The sequence below is a fragment of the Miscanthus floridulus genome, chromosome 13, assembly GCF_019320115.1.
Source record: "Miscanthus floridulus cultivar M001 chromosome 13, ASM1932011v1, whole genome shotgun sequence".
NCBI classification, from domain to species: domain Eukaryota; kingdom Viridiplantae; phylum Streptophyta; class Magnoliopsida; order Poales; family Poaceae; genus Miscanthus; species Miscanthus floridulus.
In genome coordinates this window covers 89,344,467-89,370,060 of record NC_089592.1, presented here as the reverse complement: position 1 = coordinate 89,370,060, position 25,594 = coordinate 89,344,467, and the positions used below count along the sequence as shown (strand labels likewise).

General features: G+C 45.2%; 3 protein-coding genes across 3 annotated transcripts; 2 read left to right on the top strand and 1 right to left on the bottom strand.

Annotated features, from left to right (window-relative positions):
• The first annotated feature begins 15,070 nt into the window (after window positions 1-15,070).
• On the top strand, window positions 15,071-17,582 carry LOC136501100 (uncharacterized). Its single transcript, XM_066496595.1, has 6 exons — window positions 15,071-15,241; window positions 15,332-15,388; window positions 15,517-15,615; window positions 15,720-15,790; window positions 15,999-16,192; window positions 17,183-17,582. Exons 1-6 carry the CDS (start codon window positions 15,177-15,179, stop codon window positions 17,294-17,296), a joined length of 600 nt encoding a protein of 199 aa, XP_066352692.1. The 5' UTR covers window positions 15,071-15,176; the 3' UTR covers window positions 17,297-17,582.
• Window positions 17,583-17,809: 227 nt separating this feature from the next.
• Window positions 17,810-22,334, top strand: LOC136501460 (nuclear transport factor 2-like). Its single transcript, XM_066496987.1, has 3 exons — window positions 17,810-18,194; window positions 21,538-21,582; window positions 21,910-22,334. Exons 1-3 carry the CDS (start codon window positions 17,889-17,891, stop codon window positions 22,075-22,077), a joined length of 519 nt encoding a protein of 172 aa, XP_066353084.1. The 5' UTR covers window positions 17,810-17,888; the 3' UTR covers window positions 22,078-22,334.
• Window positions 19,900-21,528, bottom strand: LOC136501908 (protein ALP1-like). Its single transcript, XM_066497428.1, has 2 exons — window positions 20,489-21,528; window positions 19,900-20,388 (listed from the first exon to the last, which is right to left on the bottom strand). The coding sequence occupies exons 1-2, from the start codon at window positions 21,134-21,136 to the stop codon at window positions 19,900-19,902; spliced, it is 1,137 nt and encodes a 378-aa protein (XP_066353525.1). The 5' UTR covers window positions 21,137-21,528.
• Window positions 22,335-25,594: the final 3,260 nt, after the last annotated feature.

Below are 25,594 nucleotides of genomic sequence, written 5' to 3'. Positions count from 1 at the left end.
TGCTACATCAAGGTGATCTTTTCACCGCTACACCGACACAAATCTTGGGAAAGATCAATGCTCATGAGATGTATATGCACATCACACCACAAGATGGCTCATCCTCTACAAAGAAGAAAGAGAAAGACTTAGCATTCAAAGCTAGCCAAGATAAGGGCAAGGCAAGACTTGAGTATGAGAGCTCAAGTGATGAAGATGATGAAGAAAGTCTTACTCTCATGGTGAAGAAGACCGCCAAGATGCTAAAGAAGCTAAACAAGAGTGGCATCAAGTTTGACAGCAAGAAGAAGAAGTTCTTCACTAGCTCAAGAAGAAAGCCAATCTCCGAGATGGATTGCTACAATTGTGGCGAACTTGGCCACCTAGCTCATCAATGCACAAAGCCCAAGAAAGACAAGTTCAAGAACAAGGGCAAGAAAGATGATTCAAGTGATGAAGATGAAAAGAAAAAGAACAAGCCATACAAGAAGAGAGATAACAAAAAGAGAGACTTCTACAAGAAGAAGAAGAGTGGCAAGGCCTATATTGTCGGTGATTGGCTCATGGACATTGATTCATCAAGTGGATCATCTGATGATGAGAGTGACAATGAGAAGGTGGCCGCCATTGCTATTGATCTTGCATCCTCACCGCCACCATCGCTATCATCCTCTACACACCTATGCCTTATGGCCAAGGGTGAACGCAAGGTAACTAAGAGTGATGATAGTAGTGATGATGAGCAAGCTAGTGATGATGATAGCGATAGCGATGATGATTCACCCATATATGATGATCTTGTCAAAATATTAAGAAAATACACTAAGATCATTAGAAAGAGTAGAGCTACAAATGAAAAACTTGATGCTAAAAATGATTCACTCTTAGCTAAGTGTGATACATTAGAAAAGGCTAATGATGAGCTCAAAGAAACAAATGATTCTATATCATCCAAACTCAAGGAGCTCAAATCTTCTAAGAAAGAGCTTAAAGATAAACATGATAAACTTGAGTGGGTGCACAATGAGCTTATCACTAGTCACAACAAGCTAAACGATGAATATACAACTCTAAAGATCAATTATGATACCCTTGTTATTGCACAAGAATTCTTACCAAATGAGCCACATGTTGCTACTAACCATGTTGTTAAGATTGATATAGCTACCTCATGTGATGATTTAATTGATGAGAGCATTGAGCATGGATCTAGTAGCAAAGGCAAGCAAGTGGTTGAGTGCAATGACTATGATGAGTATGTCAAGCTCAAGAGTGACCATGAGAAGCTCATGAAAGATCTTGAAGAGATAAAAAGTCACAACACCATTGTGCTAGAAACTCTTGATCATGACAAAGAGTTGATCCTTGAGAATGAGAAGCTCAAAGAAGAAAACAAGAAACTCAAGGAAGAGAAGAACAATGATATTCTCAAGGAAGAGAACACGAAGCTCAAGATAGAGAAAGAGCATCTCAAGGTGGGATTGAGCAAGTTTGCTAGAGGCAAGCATCTCCAAAGTGAGCTACTCATGAATACCGTCATGAAGATGGATAGAAGTGGCATTGGATATATGGCAAGTGTAGAGAAAAGAAAGCTCAAGCTCAACACCAACAATCAAAGCCAAAGCTAAAGCCAAAGAGATGTTTTGAGTGTGGACAAGAAGGCCACTTTGCTCATGAGTGTCAAACTCCACCACCACAACCCTTGCCTAAGCATGCTAGACCCTTTGCTTTCAATGCTCACTACATGCTTAGAAAAGATTCTAGTGGAAAGATGAAAGTCATGTTCTTAGGACCCCCCCAACAAGAGTAGGCCTAAGAAGATTTGGGTGGCTAAGTCACTCGTTGAGAAGGTGAAGGGCCCTCAACAAGTTTGGATCCCTAAAGCTTGAATCTCTTGTGTGTAGGTGAACTACAAGACCGGTGGAAGTCATTGGGTTATTGATAGTGGTTGCACTCAACATATGACCGGTGATCCTCGTATGTTCACCTCACTAGATGAAGAGGTAGATGGACAAGAGAAAATAACATTTGGAGATAATTCAAAGGGCAAGGTTAAAGGATTGGGCAAAGTGGCAATATCAAATGATCATTCCATCTCCAATGTACTCTATGTTGCATCATTGAGCTTCAACTTGCTATCCGTTGGGCAATTATGTGATCTTGGCTTTCAATGCTTATTCACCGAGAAGGAGGTTGTCGTATCCAAGGTAGATGACAATCAAGTGATATTCAATGGATTTAGATACAACAACTTATATCTAGTTGACTTCACCTCCGAAGATGCAAACTTGAAGACTTGCCTATTCACCAAAACAACACTTGGGTGGCTATGGCATAGAAGACTTGCTCATGTTGGGATGAGCTCACTCAAGAAGCTTATGAAGAATGATTTGGTGAGAGGGTTGAAGGATGTGAAGTTTGAGAAGGACAAGCTTTGTAGTGCATGTCAAGCCGGCAAGCAAGTTGCAAACACTCATCCAACCAAAGCTTTCATGTCAACCACAAGAGTGCTAGAACTCCTACACATGGATTTATTTGGACCAACAACATACAAGAGTTTGGGAGGAAATCTCTATTGTCTTGTGATTGTGGATGACTATTCAAGGTATACATGGGTGTTCTTCCTTCATGACAAATCCAAAGTTGCATCTTGTTTCAAGAAGTTTGCCAAGAGAGCTCAAAATGAATTTGAAGTGAAGCTCAAGAAGATAAGAAGTGACAATGGCAAAGAGTTTGACAACACAAACATAGAAGCTTATTGTGATGAAGTTGGAATCAAACATGAAGTCTCCGCAACCTATACTCCTCAACAAAATGGTGTAGTTGAGAGGAAGAACCGGACTTTGATCACTCTTGCAAGGACAATGCTAGATGAGTACAACACCCTCGAAGCTCTATGGGTGGAAGCAATCAACACCGCATGTTATGCATCCAACCGCCTATTTCTTCAAAAGTTCCTTGTCAAGACACCTGTATGAGTTGCTCAATGGGAAGAAGTCGGATGTCTCCTTCTTTAGGGTGTTTGGTTGCAAGTGCTACATCTACAAGAAGCGGACAACACCTAGGGAAGTTTCAAAGACGTTGTGATATAGGTTTTCTTGTTGGTTACTCATTGAAGTCCAAAGCATATAGAGTATTTAATCATGCCACCGGCTTGGTTGAAGAAACATATGATGTGGAATTTGATGAATCTAACGGCTCCCTAAGGAGCACATGAGAATCTTGATGATGTAGGTGATGAACCATTGAGGGAGGCTATGAAGAATATTCCGGTGGGAGACATCAAGCCAAAAGATGATGAAGATGATGTACAAGTCATTAACCAACCTTCTTCATCAAATGTACCACAAGATGGTGAAAAAGATGGGAGAGTAGAAAATGAAGATACTCATATCTCCCATGAGTAAACTGGTGGTACAAGCACAAGATGTTGATGCTCCACAACCTCCTCCTCAAGTGGTCAATAGAAGAAATACACCTCTCCTACAAGATCATCCACAAGATCTCATCATAGGGAGTCCATCAAAGGGTGTAATGACTCGATCTCAAAAACTTACGTCATTTATTGCTCATCACTCTTTTGTCTCTTGCTATGAGCCTACCAAGGTAGAAGAAGCTCTTAAAGATCTAGATTGGATCAATGCCATGCATGAAGAGTTGAACAACTTCACTCGCAATGAAGTTTGGACTCTTGAAGAGCGACCAAAAGGTGCAAGAGTCATTGGAACGAAGTGGGTGTTCTGCAACAAGCAAGATGATCAAGGTGTTGTTGTGAGGAACAAGGTAAGACTAGTTGCAAAGGGGTTCTCTCAAGTTGAAGGTTTGGATTTTGGAGAGACCTTTGCACCGGTTGCAAGATTAGAAGCCATCCGTATCCTTCTTGCATATGCATCACATCATGAAATGAAACTATATCAAATGGATGTGAAAAGTGCATTTTTAAATGGCTTTATTAATGAACTAGTCTATGTTGATCAACCTCCCGGGTTTGAAGACCCTAGATATCCTAATCATGTTTATAGGTTGTCCAAGGCACTATATGGGCTTAAGCAAGCCCCAAGAGCTTGGTATGAGCGCCTTCGGGACTTCCTCATTGAGAAGGGCTTCACCATTGGGAAGGTCGACACCACACTATTCACCAAGAAGCTTGATGGGCATATCTTCATTTGTCAAGTATATGTTGATGATATCATCTTTGGATCATCAAATGAAGACTCATGCAAAGAATTTGGTGAATTGATGTCGAAGGAGTTCGAGATGTCAATGATTGGTGAGCTTACATTCTTTCTTGGTTTTCAAGTCAAGCAAATGAAAGAAGGCATCTTCATCTCTCAAGAGAAATATACAAAGGATCTTCTCAAGAGATTCAAGATGGATGAATGTAAGCCAATCAAGACACCAATGCCTACAAATGGACATCTCGACCTAGATGAGGGAGGTAACCCGGTTGATCAAACTCTCTACCATTCTATGATTGGTAGCTTGTTATATTTAACCGCATCTAGGCCCGACATCATGTTTAGTGTGTGTATGTGTGCTAGATTTCAAGCTAGTCCTAAGGAAACACATTTAATTGCCGTAAAAAGAATCCTTAGGTATCTTAAGCACACACCAAGCATTGGCCTTTGGTATCCCAAAGGAGCTTTATTTGAATTAATTGGCTATTCCGATTCGGATTACGCCGGATGCAAAGTTGATAGAAAGAGCATATCTGGAGGGTGCCATTTGCTTGGTAGATCACTTGTGTACTTGGTCCTCCAAGAAACAAAATAGTGTGGCTTTGTCCACCGCCGAAGCGGAATACATTGCCGCGGGTGCTTGTTGTGCACAAATATTATACATGAAACAAACTTTGCTAGACTATGGAGTAGTTCTAGAGAAAGTACCTCTTTTGTGCGACAATGAAAGTGCGGTAAAACTTGCAAATAATCCGGTTCAACACTCTCGCACCAAGCATATAGATATCCGCCATCACTTTCTAAGAGATCATGTGGCTAAAAATGATATATCACTAGAAGGTGTAAGATCCGAAGATCAATTAGCGGATATCTTCACTAAACCGCTAGATGAGGCTACATTTTGTAGATTGCGGAATGAGCTCAATGTACTTGATTTTAGTAACTTCACTAAAAATTGAGCTTGTGTTGTCCCTTGCATTCATTGTAATATACAACATGTTTAAATTGTGGCAATGCATATAGGGCTTGTCTAACATGGTTAAGATAACCGCCGAAAAGCGTGTGAAGAAGCTTAACCTTGGATCAAACTTGACAAGCAACTAGATTTACTTACAAGTATTGCATATGCATGAATGTTGTTTTGTCGTTTTGTTCCATTTGCCCTTTGTTGCCTATTTTCTTAAAAAGAATTATAGCCTAAGGCAAAATATTTTGAAAAAATATAAGGGTTTGAGAGAGGTCACTCACATCAGTCCCAATTGGTGTTTATTTGGATCTTATTCAAGTTGGGACTTGATTGGGAACAGGCAGCGAGAAGGAAGTTTGAAGATTTGCTGGAAAAGGTGCACCGGACGCTGCACCGGACGCTGCTGTCCAGCGTTCGGTCAGTTCACAGGAGGTGAACTACTGGTGAAGGAGTGATCGGACGCTGTGTCTGTGCGTCTAGTCAGGAAGGGTTCAGCGTCCGGTCGATCGAAGGAAGACCAAGTTGTACTAACCGGACCCTGCCTGCGTCTGGTCATGGACCACCGGACACGTCCGGTCCTGATTCTAGAGGAACTGTACCTCTCTGGAATCGACCGGACGCTGGGTGGTAGCGTCCGATCGCTACCACCGGAGCATCCGGTCAGTGGATCTCATGCGGCTTCAGGACTCTTTTCTCCATTTCCTAATCCATCGTGTGTGGGGAACTATTTAACTGCAGCCGTACCCTGTTTCGCCCTTCACCTCGCCTTTGCCCTAGCTAGCGCCGCCGCCTCCTGCACCTCCACTGCTCGCCAGCCGCGCGCTGCCGTGCTACTGCCTCGCCGCGCCACTGCAACACCGTGCCGGCCACCTCGCGCCCAAGCTCGCTGCGCCGCCGTCCAGCTAGCTCTGCCCGAGCCTTCCAGCGCGCCACCGCGCCAGCATAGCCCGCGCCGCCGTAGCTCGCGCACCACTACGCTCGCCCTGCCCCCTCGCCACCACGCCACCCAAGCTGAGCCTGCTGAGATCTTTGGTGCCGTTGCCGAGCCTGCTGGTCATCTCACGCCGTGTGCCCTAGCCCTACCACCTCCTTGATTGGTAAAGCAAGATTTATTTTTCAATCTTGATCTATACAATTGTGACCTAGATCATATTTTCAATGCACTGATTCCCCATTGCATTCAGGGCGTTTGACCTAACCCTAGCCAGTTCCGAGATTCCCCGCGTGACATCTCATCTTTTCTCGGATCGCTGTTCGTCAGGTAGAAAGCCATTCGATTCTATTTCGTATCCACATTGCTTTCTCTATTAGGGTTTCACATCTATTAGACATATGGTATTTATTTGTATATCCATCTATTCTATCGTGCAGCGAGTTGGTTCCGTTGTGGTTCTTCTGGCAGTTGGCAGTCAACTCGGAGCCAAGCTCGCGAGTAAGGATCGAGGCCAAGCCTCGAAAGCGGCAGTTTGACAGTTGATCTTCATCAGCGGTAGTTCATCATCTTGTCAGTTCAGATGGCTCGCACCAAGAACGTTGGTGGTGGCCTAGGTGATGATGATCGGAGGCCCCCGCCTCGCCAGCCAGCCGGATCGAAGGGCAAGTCAACCAAGCAGGTGACATCCAAGAAGCGGAAGTACCCCGACACAGAGACAACGAGAGCAGCAGCTGTTGCAGAGGCCGCAGAGCGTGCCGAGAGAGGTGGTGCCTGCAGTGGAGTTGTCATTGCAGATCAGCCGGTTTCACCAGCAGTCAGAGCTACGATTGAGGAGGTTGAGCGTCGTCACGGTAGTCCAGCTGGGACTGCCACGTTTGTAGGACGATGGGTTGCCATTGAGGAAGGCCCGTCAGCAGAGCAGGAGCTAGTTCAGCAGACTCAGGAGGGCGAGTAGGCCTAGCAGACTCAGGAGGCCGAGGAGACAGAGTCAGCACCCCAGCTTCGCCGCTCTAGACAGACCCATGTACCAGTCTCACCAAGGCCACCGACACAGCGGAGGGGATCACGTCCTCCACCTAGACCACAGGGTCCACCTCCAGTGGTACACCTCGACTTGAGGGCCGCTACAGCCAGGCAGGTTCAGTAGCTGCATTTTGTTGAGTTTGAGGTTTGGTTTCCTCCAAGGAGGGATGAGAGAGCAGCTAAGGGTTTCTACACGCCACTGCAGGAGGACTTCTACAATGCTTATCTCAACAGTGGGGCAGTGTTTTGATCTCAGAGAGTCTATCGGATAGAGTCTATTGTGGCAGCCACCGAAGAGCACATTAGCCTTACCTATCATATTTACCAGGACTGACAGATTTGATTGGATGGACGGGGATATATGTACCATCTTGGGTTCGTCAGTTTTATGCTTCACTCTTCATCGATCCACATCACAGATTCATTCACTTTGCTTTTAGAGGCAAAGACTACAGAGTGACGAGTGGCAGGGTCAGAGAGATACTGAGGCTATAAGAGCAGCCTGTCAAGATGCATGAGGTTTGTTATGGACTAGCAGGAGCCTCCCAGGCAGTCCTCATGGAGGGTTGGTGCCTCCTACAGATTTAGTGCGACATTGCTTCAAGGAGCCTTTTGGAGAGGGGTCGAGCAGGAACCCCAGTGACTTGACTCCTACAGCGAGAGTGCTAGAGGCCATTATCAGGAGGACACTGCTTCCCAGGTTGGGATATAGAGAGGGCCTGACTCGCCTATAGCTCTGGCTTCTTAATGCCCTGATGCAGCAGACAGTATTTGATATCTGGGACCTCCTTCTTTCAGAGATGGAGGATACTATAGCTGAGGGATTCAAGGGTCACATGTAGCTTCCCTATGCTCACTGGATCACGTTCCTTATCCATAGAGTAGTGCTTGATAAGCCCCCTGGTATGATGGATGAGTATACAGGTGCCACCACAGAGTTCCCAGCTTACAACCTGTCATAGAGGATCAGACACACCACTCCTCAGGCACCCAGACAGCCTAGCCATCGTCCCGACAGTGCCAGAGTCCGCTAGCTCAGCAGGATGAGATCATTAGAGGGATTGCAGCCACTGAGGAGGAGGAGCTAGAGGCACAGCAGGAGGTGAGCGAGTACAGTGACAGTTCTGACGATGACTACCTACCTATTCCTAAGATGCCTCCACATAGACATGATGCAGAGGCCGGTAGCTCTAGTTCTGCTCCACCTGCTCCAGCAGACAGACCCCGCTCTCATTGCTATTCTTGAGCGGATGCAGCAGACCCAGGATAGACTAGGCACAGGAGACAGCTGCTACTTTTGCCCAGTTTCAGACTCGATAGGACGAGTTCTAGAGGCAGCAGCAGGCCATGCAGCAGCAGCAGCAGCAGATGCATCAGTAGCAGATACTCTTGTAGCAGCAGCTTATGGGTTTCATGCAGCACGTAGTGACAGCTCTTGGGGCCCCACAGCCACAGACTTCGCCCCAGCTTGCTCAGCCTGCTTCCACCATGACGACTCTAGCTATACATCCTAATAGGCTTTAGGGCCAGGGACAGCCTCCAGCTCAGTTTGCTTCACCTCTTGTACAGGTGTCCCAGTGGTTGGCCTCACCCATGGTAGCCCCGCAGTTCACTCCACTTCAGACAGGCTTCACACCAAAGCAGTCTTCCTCGCTATTTGTGCCTGACACGTTAGTCTCCAGGAGTCTTAGAGCATCCTTCAGCGAGTTGATCGGCATGCCTACTCCGCCTCATATGCATACTGCCGGTCCGTCTACAGCAGCCCCAGTCGCTGTGACTACTCAGAGGCTCCCCTCATCTGTTGCCTCGTCAGATCCTACGACAGACATACTAGCAGCATCACAGGCAGCACCAGCCCTAGCTCAGACCCAGACCGCTTCAGCGACACTTCCTGCCACAGAGGGTCAGTCAGTTTAGAGCTCAGGGTCAGATGATGATGGTGCCCAGTTCCAGCTTGCCCCACGTTCTTCAGCGCCCGGCTCATCCGCTGCAGCCCCGCCGACCAACCCCTAGGTTTTGGTGTTTGACACCAAAGGGGGAGAGGGTGTTCGAGTATGTAGTCTCAGGGGGAGCTACATTTAGGGGGAGCTAGTTATCTAGTATTAGCTTATTATATACATTTGGAGTTTTTATTTGTGTGATACACTATTACTTATGCATTCGTGTGTTTACTTTCATGCATACTATTATGTATATGTGGTAGTGCTATCTACGTGATTGTGAAATATGACATGTGTGCTTTCTACTTTGCATTATTTAAATGTCATATCACTTGTGTTATGCTCATTTGCTTTTGCTTCCACGTTTAAACTTTGAAGCAAATGAGCTTTGTTATTTGTACTCATGCTTAATTAATATCCTTTGAGTACATTGTGTTGGCTTGGGTCATATAAGCTTGACTAACACTTTTGTTCTTATCAACAAAAGCTTATATGAACCAAGTCCGTCAAAAACCTCACTCTTTCACATACTCGAGGTGGTATTGTCATCAATCACCAAAAAGGGGAAGATTGAAAGCATCTAGGCCCCTAGTTGGATTTCGATGATTAATGACAATACAAGATTACTATGACTAACATGTGTTTTGCAGAGGCAAATAAAGTTAAGTCATGGTAATGGAGATCGATTGGGCAATCGAGGTTGTCATGCCCCTACGATGGAAATCGTTTCGGTTTTCAAAGGATTGACGACAAGGTTAAGGATGACTAGTTCTAAGTGTCGATTGGAGTTGGAGAGACACTTAGAATAGTTTAGGACTTTGTTTTTTTCCTTTGGCCGTACTATTAAGGGGGGTATGAACGGGTAGCTTGACCTAGTTGAGTCTAGTGAGTTAGGTGTGGTGCACACTTGTTAAAACTAGCTCTAGGTAGCTCCTATGAATGCCTAAGATCCTTTGGAGCAAACTTCATTCACATATGATCGAGAGTTGGAAGTGAATGGAGGGTCAAATACTAATCGGACGCTGGCCGCAGGGTCCGGTCAGTTCATTTGACCGAGGAGAACAAGTCTGGTGTGACCAGATGCTGGAAGGTCAATGTGACCGGATGCTGAGGGCCAGCGTCTGGTCGACTCCAGTAAGGGTCCAGACTTGAGAAAGTGCGACCGGACGCGTCCGGTCAGTGGTGACCGGACCCTGAGTATCCAGCGTTCGGTCGATTACAGTAAGCATCCAAGAGCGACCGGACACGTCCGGTCAGTACTGACCGGACCCTGACAGCGTTCGGTCATCACTTGAAAACTGTTGCGTGGGTTGAACTGACCGGAGCGTCTGGTCAAAACGATCGGAGCATCCGGTCATCCCGCAGAAGCTCATAACGGTTTGTTTTTCAGGCTGCCTTATAAATAGAAGCTCCACTCATGTGTGGAGTTACTTCTGCTCATTCCAATAGCTGAGAAACACGTTTGTGAGTGCCAAGAAGAGCAAGGTCCTAGTGAGGTGTTTGTGATTTGAGAATCCAAGAGTGAAACCTCATTAGTGAATCAAGAGTAGACAAGTGTTCATCCATCTTCTCATTAGGCTTTGCGTGGTCAAGTGAGAGTTCGTGCTTGTTACTCTTGGTGATCGCCATCACCTAGACAGCTTGGTGGTGATTGGGAGCTTGGTGATCACCCAGCGGAGCTTGTGGGTGACCCAACTCAAGTTGTGAGCGGCTTTGGGTGATTCGCCGCTACGGAGTGTCGAAGAATCAACCCGTAGAGAGCACTTGATCCTTGCGCAGATCAAGGGGGAGCTACACCCTTGCGCGAGTGCTCCAACGAGGACTAGTGGAGAGTGGCGACTCTCCAATACCTCGGCAAAACATCGCCGCGTTCCTCTCTCTATTTACTTTGAGCATTTACTTTGAGTATTTACTTTGAGCAATTCAATACTTGTCTTTACATTCGTAGAATTGCTATGCTAAAGTAAGTTTGGAACATAGGTTGCAAGTCTTTTGTGTGTTAATTTGATAGAAACATTTTTCTAGGCACAAGGGGTTAATTGGGCTATCCGTAGGATTTGATTATTGCAAGAAAATTTAGAATTAGCCCAATTCACCTCCCTCTTGGGCATCTTGATCCTTTCACTTTACCAACAAAGGAACCATGTTTCGACACAACACATTTATTCGACTCTAGAACAATTTTGTAGCCATCTCGACATAGCATAGATGCACTAACAAGATTTTTCTTGATGGAGGGCACATGCTGCACGCTCTTCAATGGCACCGTCTTTCTCGAAGTAAACTTCAGAATGACCGTACCAACACCAAGAACATGAGCACGCGACCCATTTCCCATCAACAAGGTGCTAGACCTCTCGACCTGGTAGGAAGAAAACAGAGAAACATCAGCACACACATGAATATTTGTACCACTATCCATCCACCACTCAGGTGAATTACATACTGAAAGAATAAATGGTAAAGAATTACCATACCCAGTTGCTCCTTCTCCAGTATCAGTAGTGACAACATTTGCTGATTTCTTTTCCTGCTTGAACTTACGCTCAGGACACTCACTTGCCCAGTGCTGTTCACTGCCACAAACAAAGCAGCCTCCATCTCTCTTGTTGTTGTTCTTCTTTTTAAACTGTGCTGTTTGAACAGGCTTTGTTGTGTTCTCTTGCTTGTTCTGGTTTTTCTTCTTTTTATACTTGCGGAATCCAGAGTTTCTCTTCTGTACCACATTAGCAGTAGAGGTCTCAACACCCTTTCCATTGTCTTTTGCTCTAGCTCTCTCCTCAACATCAAGAGTACCAATGAGCTCTTCAACATTGAACTCCTGTCTCTTATGTTTGAGTGAGGTAGCAAAGTCCTTTCAAGAAGGTGATAACTTGGCGATTATACCGCCAGCCACAAACTTGTCAGGTAAGACACATGGAAAGAGCTCAAGTTCCTTAGCTAGTGCCTGAATCTCATGAGCCTGTTCCACTACAGATCGGTTCTCAACCATCTTGTAGTCATATAGCTGTTCCATGAGATACAGCTCGCCACCAGCATCGGTAACTCCAAACTTTCCCACAAGTGCATCCCACAGCTCTTTCCCTGTAGGAAGAATGATATAGCTTTTCTGGAATTTTGAATCAAGTGTGCTAATCACTGCACCTCGAAAGAGGTTGTCATCAGCCTTAAACTTAGCCTCATCCTCAGAAGGCAAGTTAGCAGGTTTGCCATCAGAGATATGATAACATGACATTGCAGTGAGCCACAATTCTATCTTAGCTTTTCAAACCAAAAAGTTTTTACCATCAAAAGGATCAGGCTTTAACACAGCAGTAAAACCTCTAACAGAAAAATGCCTAAAATTAGGTTTTTGGATTGTTAGAATAATAGGCAATTTCCATGTCATTTTAATTCCATAATTTAACAGCATGATGATGACATATAAAGAAATATTAATCATTGAAATCATGACATCGATTATATCCATGGTGAAAATACATGCTAGATCATGTATCATGTGAAACATATGAAAATCAAAAACATGTGAACATGATTCATAAATCATAACAGAGAGAAACTGGCATGATATACATCTCATATTTGCAACAAGCATAAGGCTACATATGAAGCAACATGACTGTAACAATAAAGCACATACGCAAAGCATATATTTGACAGAAACAGACATAAGACATCTCTTAAAACGGCAATTCTGGACATATGGAACAAACTGAGAGAAGATGAAATGATCATACCCTCCCGTCCGCGATTCCGAAGTCGACATGCTGCTGTACTCGAGGAAGGAGACGCCGGTGATCGAGAAGAAGACGACGTACGGAGACAGGGACTCTTGGGCAGTCGCGTAGACGCTCCCCAAAAACCTAATTGCCGATCCCCCGTGCAAGGTCCCGAACGACAAGGGCTTCGGAGACACCTGCCCTCTCGCTCCTCCGTGCGTGCAGAGTTACGAGATGAGGAAATCTATCGAGCAACTGAACCCAATTTCTGGAATATGTTCTCTCTTTTTATCTGGAGTTGGAAGAATCGCAAGGGAAGCCGAGAAGCCTCGGAGGCATGCGCCGGGAAGATCGAGAGACTCAGGGAGATCAAGCGTCAGGTCGAGTTAGTGGGTGCTAAAAATTAACACATCACACCACGCCCGCCTGCCACGCCCCGAGCCCGGCCCGGCCAACGGCGGCGGCGGCGGCGCGCGCGCGCATGTGGCACGCCCTTGTCCGTTTCTCAACTTCTCAAATTAGACGGATCCATTCCAATCATTTAAGTTGAGTCAACGTCCTTTTAACTTCCAATCCGGTACAAATAATAATACCCACAATTACAAGCCATAGAGTTATAATTTATTAGATATATAAATGGGCCTAGCCCATAATAAATCCAACAGAATTTAGTGCAGGATAAGTAGGCATCAAACAAGTTATCAACTATACATATAGCTGTTGTAAGTTTAGCAGTAGCCGGTTATTATAAACGAAAACAAGAGATGGATCACTGTTTTGGCAAACTGAAAGAGTTTAGCAAAAGGGCGCCCAATATTATGAAGAGTCGAAGACCTTGACTTTGGCGAAGCCATGGCATTGTTCATTAATGTAGGTTTTTTCCCTTATTAGTAGACGTTAGACCATGTTTACCATACAAGAGATTTAATCAATTTTACAATCTTTGTTGAATTCAATATTTTCTTCTGAAAAAAAATTACAAAGTAGCTGTTCCAAATTACTGGTCAGTTATTGTTGTCTTATTCCAGTTTATTCCATCGCTCTATTGAGTGAACCGTTTTTCCACTGGTGTTCTCTCATTCGAAATCTTTCCCAAAGTTGGACCAACAACAACAAAACATAAATCTTATACAGGTGGAGACAATCGCAGTATTAAGACGATGCTGGATCTCAAAATGAACTAAATTACCAAGAAAGCATGCCTAACTTATTACTCAATTTATCACGTTTTAATTTCGTTCGTGTTTGTACCCAGAAATCTGACAAATAGTTAGTAGGAAATGACATGTTTCTACTTACTGTCTTACTGATGAATGGTTAGAAGGAAACACACTTCACATCGATACAATCTACTACTTTGAACTAAATAACTGGTGAAGCAATAACATGGGAGAAGTGATGGCAAGAAGGCATTGCCATTGCCACTGACTAACGCAATACAATCCATAACTGGAAAGAGGGACATGCCCACAATGTCTTAGGGAATCAGAGAACACAAACTAAAGAGCTAGTAAAGGCAGGCTGGATGTACATGTACATCCACTCCTCCACGGTGCCAGTGTATGTGTATGGATGCAGAGTTCATTCACAGTTGATGTGCTGGAACATATTTTTATCCCTGTAGGCCTGTTCCAAATGTCAATCGACTTCCAACACCAGTTTTCGAAATTAACTTTTGCTAATTAAACATGGACGAAAATGACAAACTAGGTATCACGATGCATTCAAAAAATTCTTCCAGTTGCAATATAAGCGCAAGATCAAATATATATGATACTCCTACATGCATGACAGGCTTCAGACTCAGGAAGAACGGCGCCCTCCTCGATCAGCATGAAACTCACCTCCTGGCAACTCAGCACGACTGCAGCAGGCAGCAGCCACCAATTCCCGCGTGACGCTGAGGCCGCCGAGCAACAACGGTTGCTGTTCTTGTGCTGCTCTATGCACCGATGTACTAACTGACGCGGTCAGACTCGGATCGATATCAAATCTCTTGCATTGGCCGGCGGCGTTCAAAGTTCAAACCAACTCGCAGCCCTCGCTAGCTCGGTGGTTGCCGCGACGCCGGCAGGGGAGCACAGTCTCGCCGTCGCGTCGGCGGTTGTGCGCCGGTGAGGACTGAGACGGAAGGAGAAAGCCGTCGTATGTTGTTACGTTGTCGTCATACTCTTGCCGTCTGTCTGTTTTGCCCACCTTCGATCAGTTAACTCAACTAATCGCGACGTCGCAGCTACCGGGAGCCGTCTGATCAACTTTAAGCGGCTCAGATCGTTGGGTGGTTAAGCACGACACCTTCCGTTCGCGTACGGGCCACACAAACCTCCTCTCCGATCTGAATCCCCTGCCATTCCACCAGTTTATCTCTCTCATTCCCAAATTTTCCTCATCGGCTTCGCTTGCCCCAAATCGAATCCCCATCACTCCGCTCCATCCATGGCGACTCTCACCATGCAGCCGATCAGTCCCACCTCCGCTCTTGCTGCGCAGGAAGACCAGAGGCGAGTGCTCTTCTTGCTTCCCTTGCTGTTTCCCTTTCCTAGTTTCGGGACTTCGTTTTCTGATTTCTGGTGTTCCTGGTCTCGATGCAGCAAGGGGGAGAATCCTCCTACCGTGGATGCTACCGATTTGAGTGACATCGACTCGGGGTAATTGCTTCCTCTAGCCTTCCATGTCCGTTTACTTTAACCGCCGTACTACCTTTTATTACCTCGCGTTCCTAGATAAAACAGCTAGCTAGCGCATGATTTGTTCATGTGGTTGTGGTTCTGGGCAGCTGGGTTATCCTCAAGAACTCGGATATTGTTTCCGCGGATTTGGCAGCCGCCGCCGTCAGTGGCGGTCAGCGTCTAGGCTCTTCCACGCTTCCTAGCTGGTACGAGTTGGGATTTTATACATCAACAACAAGTGTGATGTTGTTGGATTCTTTTCGTGTGAACTGCAACCGATCCTCTTCTTTTATTATTTTTGTCCTCCCAGGGCACGGTGGGTTCTTGGAGGTGTGGTGTACACGGTCGTGCCATTCTACAACAGAGTTAGGTATCTCGAAGGTACATAATAAGAATATAATATCAACTTAATACTGTTTTTGTTTTCCTGTCTCATGCTCATGTATAATGTTCTATATGGTCAAATGTGAAGAAACAACATTCTAATCCACAATGACTTGAATATAATCATCGCATCAATTGGTACTAAGTATTTACATATCATTAAGCTCGGTTATAAGTTTGGGGATTCTTATTTCTATATGACCAGGCGAGACAGTGGGGTTCGTGGAGAATGCTGTGGAGGTTGTGGAGCATATAGCTGAAGTAACAGAGAAGCTAGCTGCGAATGTGGCTAAGCAACTTCCTGAAGATGGGTCTCTGCAGAAAGCAGTAGAGGAGGTTGAGCACATTGCTGAGGTAGTGGATGATGATGCAGAGAAGTTTGAAGCAGTCGCTGAAAAGGTTTGCTTTTGTTCTCTTGTATTCTTGTTGTTCGATATTGTCATGCCATACTTATTTCCATATTACCATTGGACAAGACAGATAATCTTATTTTAGAAGTTGTATCATTGCAAATTAGGAATTGAACAAAAGGAAATAGTTTGCTTGCTTTATGAAAATACTGCTAGCTGATATATGTATGTGTAGATATTTTTGTATACTCAACTCCTGAAACCAAAAATGATTATTTTAGTAATTTCTTTAGGTGAGCAAAATTTGCTAACTGTTTTCGTTGCACTTGAAAAGTGGAAATTTTAATGCATGCCAAGTAACAATGTGTATTGAAGGGCGGGCCTGGTGCAAGCGGTAGAGTCTTACCACCTGTGACCGGAAGGTCCCGGGTTCGAGTCACGGTCTCCTCGCATTGCACAGGCGAGAGTAAGGCTTGCCACTAACACCCTTCCCCAGACCCCGCACAGAGCGGGAGCTCTCTGCACTGGGTACGCCCAAGTAACAATGTGTATTGAGAACTGGTCGTGGCAGTTTCTTTTGGAGACCATATAGCACTCTCAAACAATGTCTGACTGGTTAGCAACTTAGACTGGTCACTGCCTGGCTTAAAAGGCTTGTTTTGAAGGAGGTTAATTTAGTTGTTTCTTGTGAGGAACTGAGATCAGTAATCATTTGCAATATTCTGGTGGTGCTCTGCACAGAAATGTTTTGCAACACTTAAAATTGCTTACTTGGTGCTGCATGAGTGACACTTTTTGGTGGTATCATAAGTTAATGGCAATTTCTGTAAAGGAAACTGAGGAAAACATAGGTCTGCAACTCGCAAGGCATCCAGAAGTGATTTAGTCGGATTTTATTAACAAAACTTCATATGACGATAGTTTCTGCATCATTTGACAGTAACATAAACCGAGCATGAAACATTTCACTATGTTGTGTTAACATTTGAAGTGAAAGTTAACCTGGAATAAAGGTTCATGCTTCTCCTCGCTTGTACAGATCGACAAGGTCAGTGATGAGATTGATGCTGCTGTGGAGCCGGTCATCGAGGATCTTGAAAAGGAACTCGATCAGAGTACAACGTCCGACAATGGAGTTAACACAAAGAATTGATCAACATCATGTTAGGAGTACTCCTCATTGTATATAGCGTGTGTACTATTGTTTTTCTTCTCTCCTCTTTGGAAAAACTGCTTGTACATATGTATGGTGTTGTATATGAACTGCATTTGCACCCCACCATGATCATAGTAAGGCATGGAGATTGTCTGCTGGGTACTCGTAGATGAAGTGTGGAGAATTGAAGACTGTTATGTTGTGGAACTAGAAAAATAAAAGAATTATTGGTACTCTATCAAGTCATTATCCATAAATAAATACATATTGGCCTGTGAAAATATACTAACTCGCAGAGCAGTGAATTTTGGTTCGCATTTGTTTCTCTCTAAATGTCACTCTGCTCTGCTCCTGTAATATGCAGACCCAAGGTCCATTCAGTCTCCAGTTTTGTCGTGGCACAAAAACAATTGTCAGTCTGTCAAACGTTCGGCAACTCGGGCAGACACTTGGCGAGGACGATGGCCGTGAACCACACTGGAATGTTTTCGCTTGGGAGCTGGGATATTTTGCCGTGGCGGATAAAACCAAACGAGCCCGCGTCACGGATGGATATCTTGGCCATCCGCTGCGTCGCGAGCTCGCCGCCATGGCTCTCCCCCTCGCCCGCCTCGTCCTACCCGGGTTCCCCGCCTGCCAGTGCCAGCCACAGCCCCACCTGCGCTTCCCGAAGCGCCACCTCTCCTTCGCCGCCCCCGCCAGTTCTCGCGCCACATTCGCTGCCTGCGCGGTGGCTAGTGCGCCGGCGGCCCCGGCCCCCCACGCGCCGGAGGCGGAGACGGTCGAGCAAGTGGGCCCGAGGACACGCCTCGTCGTGCAGAACATCCCGTGGGACTCCACGGCCGACGAAATGCGCGCGCTCTTCGAGAACCACGGCTCCGTCGTCGGCGTCCAGGTAGACGTCTGCTTCAGTCCCCTCCTTCCCTTATGGCCTTATCTAGTCGGAGTCAAAAGAGTGAACGGAATGTATAGTTTGCGAAGTTTTGCTTCTTTAAGATTAGCTATGCGTCTGCAATGCCTTCTTCAAATTAATAATAAAAAAAAGGTTAGCTCTAGAACAGTAGTAACGGACTAACGGCAATCCTTTTATACAGTGGATGCTAACAAAATTATTGGCTGCCATTCAGAAAGAAAAAGTCTAAATAACCCCCAGAAGTTTGGTTAGTTGTCTACTTAATCTCCTCACCTATAAAACCATGTATTGAACACCAAACTATCAAAAACCAGAAACATAACCCCTAGAGTGGTTTTATACCCAGTTTTGCTAACGTGGCACTCCTTGCTGGCATCAGTTGCTAATGTGGCGTGAAGACAAATGTTTTTTATGATGTGGTAACCTCGCTCAGCCATTACAGGGCCACTCAGCTCCCGTGCTGCTCGGCCTGCTCTGCTCGCCCTGTGATGCTAGCGCGCTCGGCGCTCGTCCAGCATAGCTCAGCCGCAACAGCCCCATGCGAGCTGCTGGCCACCGCTGCTCTCCCTGCAGCTAGGCTACATCGATCGGCCGTGCAGCTCGGCCGATGCCACTTGCATTGCGCCTTGTCGCCGCCCTCCTCCCTGTCGCCATGATGTTGTCCTCGCCGGTGGCCAAGGCCGGTGTCTAACCACACCACCAGCTGCATAATGGGTCCTCTCGGTGCTCAGTGTGGACCTTGGCACTGGCTCTGCGCCACGCATCACTTCCGCCTCCCGTTGGCGTCGGCTTTCCTCCACACCTTCTCAGGCCGCACGCGGCCACGCAATGACGCACGCCGTCGACTATGCACATAGCCCCATGCACCATGCACCATGTGTGTCGTGCTGCGGGACGCCGCGGAGCTACAGGCCATCCACCGCTCGTGCGGGAGGCTCGTCTCACATCCTTCATTGCCGCTTGCCCACCAACACTTACCGCATCTGGAAGTGCAGAGTGGACCTTCGCGCAGACACCACGCTCGCCGGGTTCAATGGCCTCCGTATCCGTCATGCAGACCACTCATTCCTCTTCGTCTGTTGCCTACCTCCAGGTTCTCTGCTCGTGCTCCACAGTGCCACCACGAGGTGCACGACACTTTTGCAGCAGCCACGACCGCGGGTGACGAGGATGCAGCCACCTCCGACATGGCCGCCCTGTCTAGGGCTCAACATCACCTCCACGAGGCATGTACTGAGGACCACCTGGTTGTGCAACAGTGCAAGGAGAAGAGAATATCGGCGAGTACCGGCCACCGGTTCTAGAGAAAGGGGTGGGTGTATGAATAAGAGTGACCGACAAGTGGGCCATAGCTTCAGATTGGTAGTTTTCACATAAGCGGTTGCTCAGGTTTCAGTATACAGATGTAATATGTAATCTGGCCTTTTGTCTAGGCAATATCAAATACATAGCTTATATTATTATTTTGATAATTCCATTACAAATTTCATCTAACACAACTTACAGATACAACTTGCAATAAATTTAGATCTACAATAACACTAATGAAAAACCAGAAATTACAAGGACATGAACACGGACACATCACACCTATGGGTTAAATTCTAAGCTTGCCGACCACTAAATTTTTGCCATATATGCTCCACTAGATCTGCCCGCAAGCGTTTATGAGTCTCCCTATCATGAATCATATATTGATCTCTAGAATTTTGGTAAATCCATGAATTGATCCATGGTCAAGTCCTTCAATTGGTCTGGTAGCTCGACCCTCTTCATATGTGGTGTCTAGATGCAACTGATAGGAGTCCCTCTCATCCTCAACTATCATATTATGTAGAATAATGCATGCCATCATAATATCTTCTAGCTGTTGCCTATCCCATAGGCGTGCTGGATGACGTATAATGGCCCATCTTTTCTGTAGAATCCCAAAAGCACACTCCACATCTTTCCTTGCTCCCTCTTGATGCTGAGCAAAGAGACTATCCTTTTCAGTAAGAGGTAAAGTAATTGTTTTTACAAATGTTGCCCACTCAGGATAAATTCCATCAGCTAGGTAGTAACCCATATTGTACTCGGAACCATTAATTGTAAATTTAACTTCTGGGGCTCTCCCTTGTAGCACTTGTGTGAACAATGACGATTGGTTCAACACATTTAGATCATTGTTGGAACCAGGTGTGCCAAAAAAAGGCATGCCAAATCCAGCGGTCATAGGAGGCAACAGCTTCGAGCATGATAGTGGGTACTTTGTAGTCACCACGGGTAAACTATCCCTTCCATGCAACTGGACAATTACCCCATCGCCAATGCATGCAATCCAGACTTCCCAACATCCCTGGAAACCCTCGTGCCTCTCCAACTTGGAGTAACCGTTGGATATCCTCATCATTAGGTTTTCTAAGATATTTCTCTCCATATATGTGTCTAATACCTTGAACAAACTTGATTATGCACTCTAAAGCTGTGGTTTCAGCAATTCCAAATGATTCATCCATAAGGTCTGCCGGTGATCCATATGCTAACATTCGGAGGGCTGTTGTACATTTCTGCAGCGGTGAAAGACCCACCTTACCGAATGCATCTCTTCTTAACTGAAAATACGGGGACCAATTTTCTAATGCTTCAACAATTTGCAAAAATATGTGCTTTCTCATCCGAAATCTTCTACGAAATTGGTAATCAGTGTACAAGGGATTCTCAGCAAAGTATTCAACAACTAATTTTGCATGGCTGGCTTCATGATCCCTATTAATGTACCTTCGAGAGTTGCTGCTGCTACCTGCCCGAGCTTGAAGTTTAGCTTCAATCCGAGCTTGCATCTTTGCCTCAACACGAGCCACCATTGAGTCATTGATTTCCTCCATCATGAGATTTTGGAGGTACTCACTAGAGATGGACTGATTTTCAGAGTCCTCAGCCATTTGTTGGTAGAGGTCTGGTTTGTTGGATGGAGTAGAAGAAAGTGTAGCATATGTGATGAATGAGTGGTGTAGTAGCTGTCCTGCACATTGTATTTATAGATGGCTTCTCCAGCGGTTGGCTTCTCCAACAGCTATTTTTTTTTCCAACAGCTAGTTCTGACTTTCATGTCAGTTCTCCAACATCTATTTTTCCAACAGCTAGTTCTGAAATTTATGTCAGTTCTCTAACAGCTATTTTTCCAACAGCTAGTTTTGAAAATTTATGTCAGTTCTCTAACAGCTATTTTTCCAACAGCTAGTTCTTAATTTTTTTTCCATCAGCTAGTTCTGAAATTTATGTCAGTTCTCTAACAGCTATTTTTCCAACAGCTAGTTCTGAAATTTGTGTCTCCTTTTTTTAGTTTTTTAGCACAAGGAGAGCAGGCGGCATATTTCATAAAAACAAGGTAAACCCAATATTGATATTACCGAATTAAAAACAAGGCACATTTCATACTGTTGGAGGTTGCCTACACCACCAAAGTGATTCAAGTTGTGCATGGCATGAGTAGGTGTAGGTTGACTATGTTGGAGATAATGGGAATGGTTGAATGGTGTTGGTGGGGTGGGAAACTAAGTGTGGTTGAAAGTGTTGGGTGCGAAATTTGGCATGTGCTGGAAGCTTGTGTTATCTGCTCTTTGATTTCTGGGGTCAGTAGCTAGCAATCTACTAAAACCTCCCTCTGAGGGCTCCATATGAATTGTTTTGATATTGCTACTTTATTTTTGTGTAGGCTGTGGGAACAAGTGGGAGGAAAAGATTGTTGGAAGCAAAGGAGGAGGCTGCTGGGAACAAGAAGGAAGGCAGGGGAGGCTTGTTGGAAGGAAGAAAGCAGGCGCTAGGACTCCTTTTGAAGACTCGTCGTGCTGTAGCAAGCAGCAAGAAACATTGCTTTTTTTAAGGCAACGGTCAAGTGCCGCTGCTTTCCACTAGACCGTTGAAATCTCATGGCAGTTGGAGCCGTTGGGAAGTGTACCATGTATATATTTTTTTAATGTGAAGGGGTGGGTTCGATGGCTGGGAGCTGGTGCTCCATGGAGACAACCCTGCAGTGTATATGACCGAGTTCCATAGATGCATTAAATGCATCGAACCGGCATAGACCCATACACTGTGGGTGCTCTTAGGAATCTTGGCTGTGTAAATGGTGCATACACACATATGGCATCCATCCATTCCTACACCCCCGAGAACGCACAAAAACCGTGAGCTATAGGTTATAAAACAAGGCAGGAATGAGAAAAATGACCCCGAAGCGCACGACATCGCAAAACTACCCGAGACTGGATGCCTAAAATACTTTGTCGATCGTGCCAAAACAACCATAAGCCCTAGAAATTCTCGCTCGGAATCTCCACAGATTGGTGACATAGGTTTTGAGCGGCCGACGGGTGTAAGCATCCCAAGAAACTGTTATTTGGGAGCCAAAACTAGCAAGAAAAATGTTCTAAGCTATTAGCCATCTTGGTTGTTTGAACAGTGGCTCCAAAATTTATGGCGCTCTACTGTTCCTAGACCTTCGAAAACACCTTAAATACGTGAGCTGTGGGGAAAACATGAAAATTGGCCATACAGAGCTCGATGCTTAAAACTACCCAAGGCTGCAAAGTGTATAGAGAGAGCCAGACAGGACATACCGAAATGACCAAAAGCCATGGAATCAACTTGTCATGAACATGAGAAATTTCAAGAGGCCGACGGACATAGGAAACACAAAAAACTCATTATCTCGTAGCAGAAATAGGCTTCAAGTATGTTCTATTAGCATTAGGACATCTTGGTTGTGTAAATGATGCATATGGCATCCAGTCATTCCCAAACCCTCGAGAACGCCCCAAATTCATGAGCTATAGCTCACGATACATGGCAAAAACGAGAAAATCGACCTCGGAGCATAGACACCAGAAAACTATTGAAAGGTTTTGATGGCTAGAGGGAGGGATGAATAACCTATTAAAAATTCTACAACAACATTGTAGCAATTCATCGACTTAGAGGTTCAAGCGCTAATAGGCATCACACGCCTACCCCGCAATCGGGTGCCGCACAACCAACACAAGATGGGGATCCATAAGCTATGAATAATCCACTAGAGTACCTTTTGGTTCTCCACCGGAGAAAGGTCAAGAACCCTTCACAATCACCACGATCAGAGCCAGAGACAATCACCTTCCTCCGCTCGACGATCCTCGCTATACCAAGCTGTCTAGGAGTCGACAAACTCCAAGAGTAACAAGCGAATCCCGCAGCGAAACACAATCACCAAGTGCCTCTAGATGCAATCACTTAAAGCAATGCACTTGGATGCTCTCAAATCTCACTAGATGATTATCACAACCAAGCAAGGTGAGTTAGAGAGTGTTGGCTATGCTCACTAGGATGTATTCTCAATAGAAATGGCCAAGATTGAGATCGAGCAAGAGTTGGCCATGGGGCTTAAATAGGAGCCCCACGAAATAGAGTCATTGGGCTCAACACAGAGCCCAGCTTGGGGTGACCGGATGCACTGGTCACGCTGACCGGACACACCAGCCCTAGCGTTCGGTCGCTGCCAGCCATCCACGTGTCCCCCGCGTTCAACGTCCACCGCAGATCTCCAACGGTCAGCAACAGTGCACCAACGGTCAAGTTGAGATCAGACGTAAGGCACCAAGACCGGACACGTCAACACAGTGTCCGATCACGCCCACGCCCAAGCCAGCCACGTAGTGACCGAACGCGCTGCACCACTAACTTGACTCGCATCAACACAGAGTCCAATCGACTCCAGAAACTATACAGAGAGGATTTTTGATGACCTAAAGCGTCCGTTCAACCACGACCAGACTCACCCTAATGTCCGGTCCTCTCTAGCTCAGCAACGAAGCCCACATCAATGTTCATCAGCATTGACCAGACGCAAGCCTTGCGTGTCTAGTCCTTCCTCTTCACCAGTGTCTGGTCTTAGACCGAGACCATGTCTCCTCTGCGCGCCACTGATCGAACGCTATGCTAGAGTCCAGTCTCTGCCAAAGCAGCGTCCGGTCACCTCTGGATAGCTCTTCTACTTCTCCAACTTTGCCACCCTTGCTCAAAAGTGCTAACCACCAAGTGTATCACCTTGTGCACATGTGTTAGCATATTTTCACAAATATTTTCAAGGGTGTTAGCACTCTCTAGAATCTAAATGCAATGCGATGAATTAGAACATCTAGTGGCACTTTTATAACCGCATTTCACGTCAAGTTTTACCCCTCTTAATAGTATGCCTATCTATCCTAAACACACTCACACCCACTTGGTGTCTTGAGTGCCAAAACAAAAAGCTCCTATCAAATATACCTTTGCCTTGAGCCTTTTTATTTTTCTCTTTCTTCTTTTCCAAGTGCGAACATTTGATCATCTCCATGGCCATCACCATCATCGTGATCATCACCATTTGCTCCAGCACTTGGAATATGTTACCCTATCTCATGATTACTTAGAGCAATGGGTTAGCACCTAGGGGTTCATCAATTCACCAAAACCAAACTAGAGCTTTCAATCTCCCCCTTTTTGGTAATTGATGATAACCCTTTCACAAAGATATGAATTAAATTCAATTTGAATCCATGTTGCTTGCCCAAGCATTTTTACTAGTGTAAAGGATTTGGACAAGTTTCATGAACCCAAATTGGTAGCATTGGCTCCCCCTACATATGTACTAAGAGTTTGGATTGAAGCTTGCACATATGCATGGATTAAAGTTGTGGGAGAGTAATGTCTACCAAATGATGCTAAGGTGTAAGAGATGGACCTTTGAAGCATGATACCAATCGGAGTGCACACCAATAATACCATCCTTAGCACCATTGTTTGATAGATACCACTTGGAATCACTTATAATCAACATAAACTAGATACCTCATGAGATCAACATTATAACCAAGGTTTTAGAACCACTTGTGAAACCAAAAGTAAGGCATATCTAGCTATCATCATATGCATGCTAGTTCTTCATCTCATCATTCAAACCTATAACTAGCATACACCACACAAGCATGGATATTGAATTTAAACTTGACAAATGCAAGCAAGCATATGTAAATGCACATTCAAATGCATCAACCAAGTTCATGAGTTTGCTCCCCTACTTGTGTGCTCAAATTTTAATTGATCCCTTTCCTTTGTCATTTCCCCCCTATGTCAAAGTTATCCCCTATCACTTATATCTTTGTACTTCTCCCCCTTTGTCATCAATGACCACAAAGGTTCAATTTTAGATAGGTTAAGATTATCAATATCAACCAATGAGTTGAGGATCATTTTTCCAAATTTGGTTCAATCTAGAGCACTTGCCAAAGATATTTAACTCAGTTTGATCAAGGACAAGCTTCTTCACACCTTGTTTTAAGGGTTATCTTGACCATATTGAGTTAAACACTTATAGGTCGTTTTTT

Bases quoted from the DNA above. Each gene is read 5' to 3' on its own strand.
- LOC136501460 (XM_066496987.1), top strand. From the start codon at position 17,889: ATGGCTCTCCCCCTCGCCCGCCTCGTCCTACCCGGGTTCCCCGCCTGC. The intron at 18,195-21,537 runs GTAGACGTCTGC...TCCTTTTTTTAG, and splicing joins GCTCCGTCGTCGGCGTCCAG to TTTTTTAGCACAAGGAGAGC. The intron at 21,583-21,909 runs GTAAACCCAATA...ATTTTTGTGTAG, and splicing joins GCATATTTCATAAAAACAAG to GCTGTGGGAACAAGTGGGAG.
- LOC136501908 (XM_066497428.1), bottom strand. From the start codon at position 21,136: ATGGCTGAGGACTCTGAAAATCAGTCCATCTCTAGTGAGTACCTCCAA. The intron at 20,389-20,488 runs GGATAGTTTACC...TTTGGCACACCT, and splicing joins ATTGTCCAGTTGCATGGAAG to GGTTCCAACAATGATCTAAA.
- LOC136501100 (XM_066496595.1), top strand. From the start codon at position 15,177: ATGGCGACTCTCACCATGCAGCCGATCAGTCCCACCTCCGCTCTTGCT. The intron at 15,389-15,516 runs GTAATTGCTTCC...GGTTCTGGGCAG, and splicing joins TTGAGTGACATCGACTCGGG to CTGGGTTATCCTCAAGAACT. The intron at 16,193-17,182 runs GTTTGCTTTTGT...TCGCTTGTACAG, and splicing joins TTGAAGCAGTCGCTGAAAAG to ATCGACAAGGTCAGTGATGA.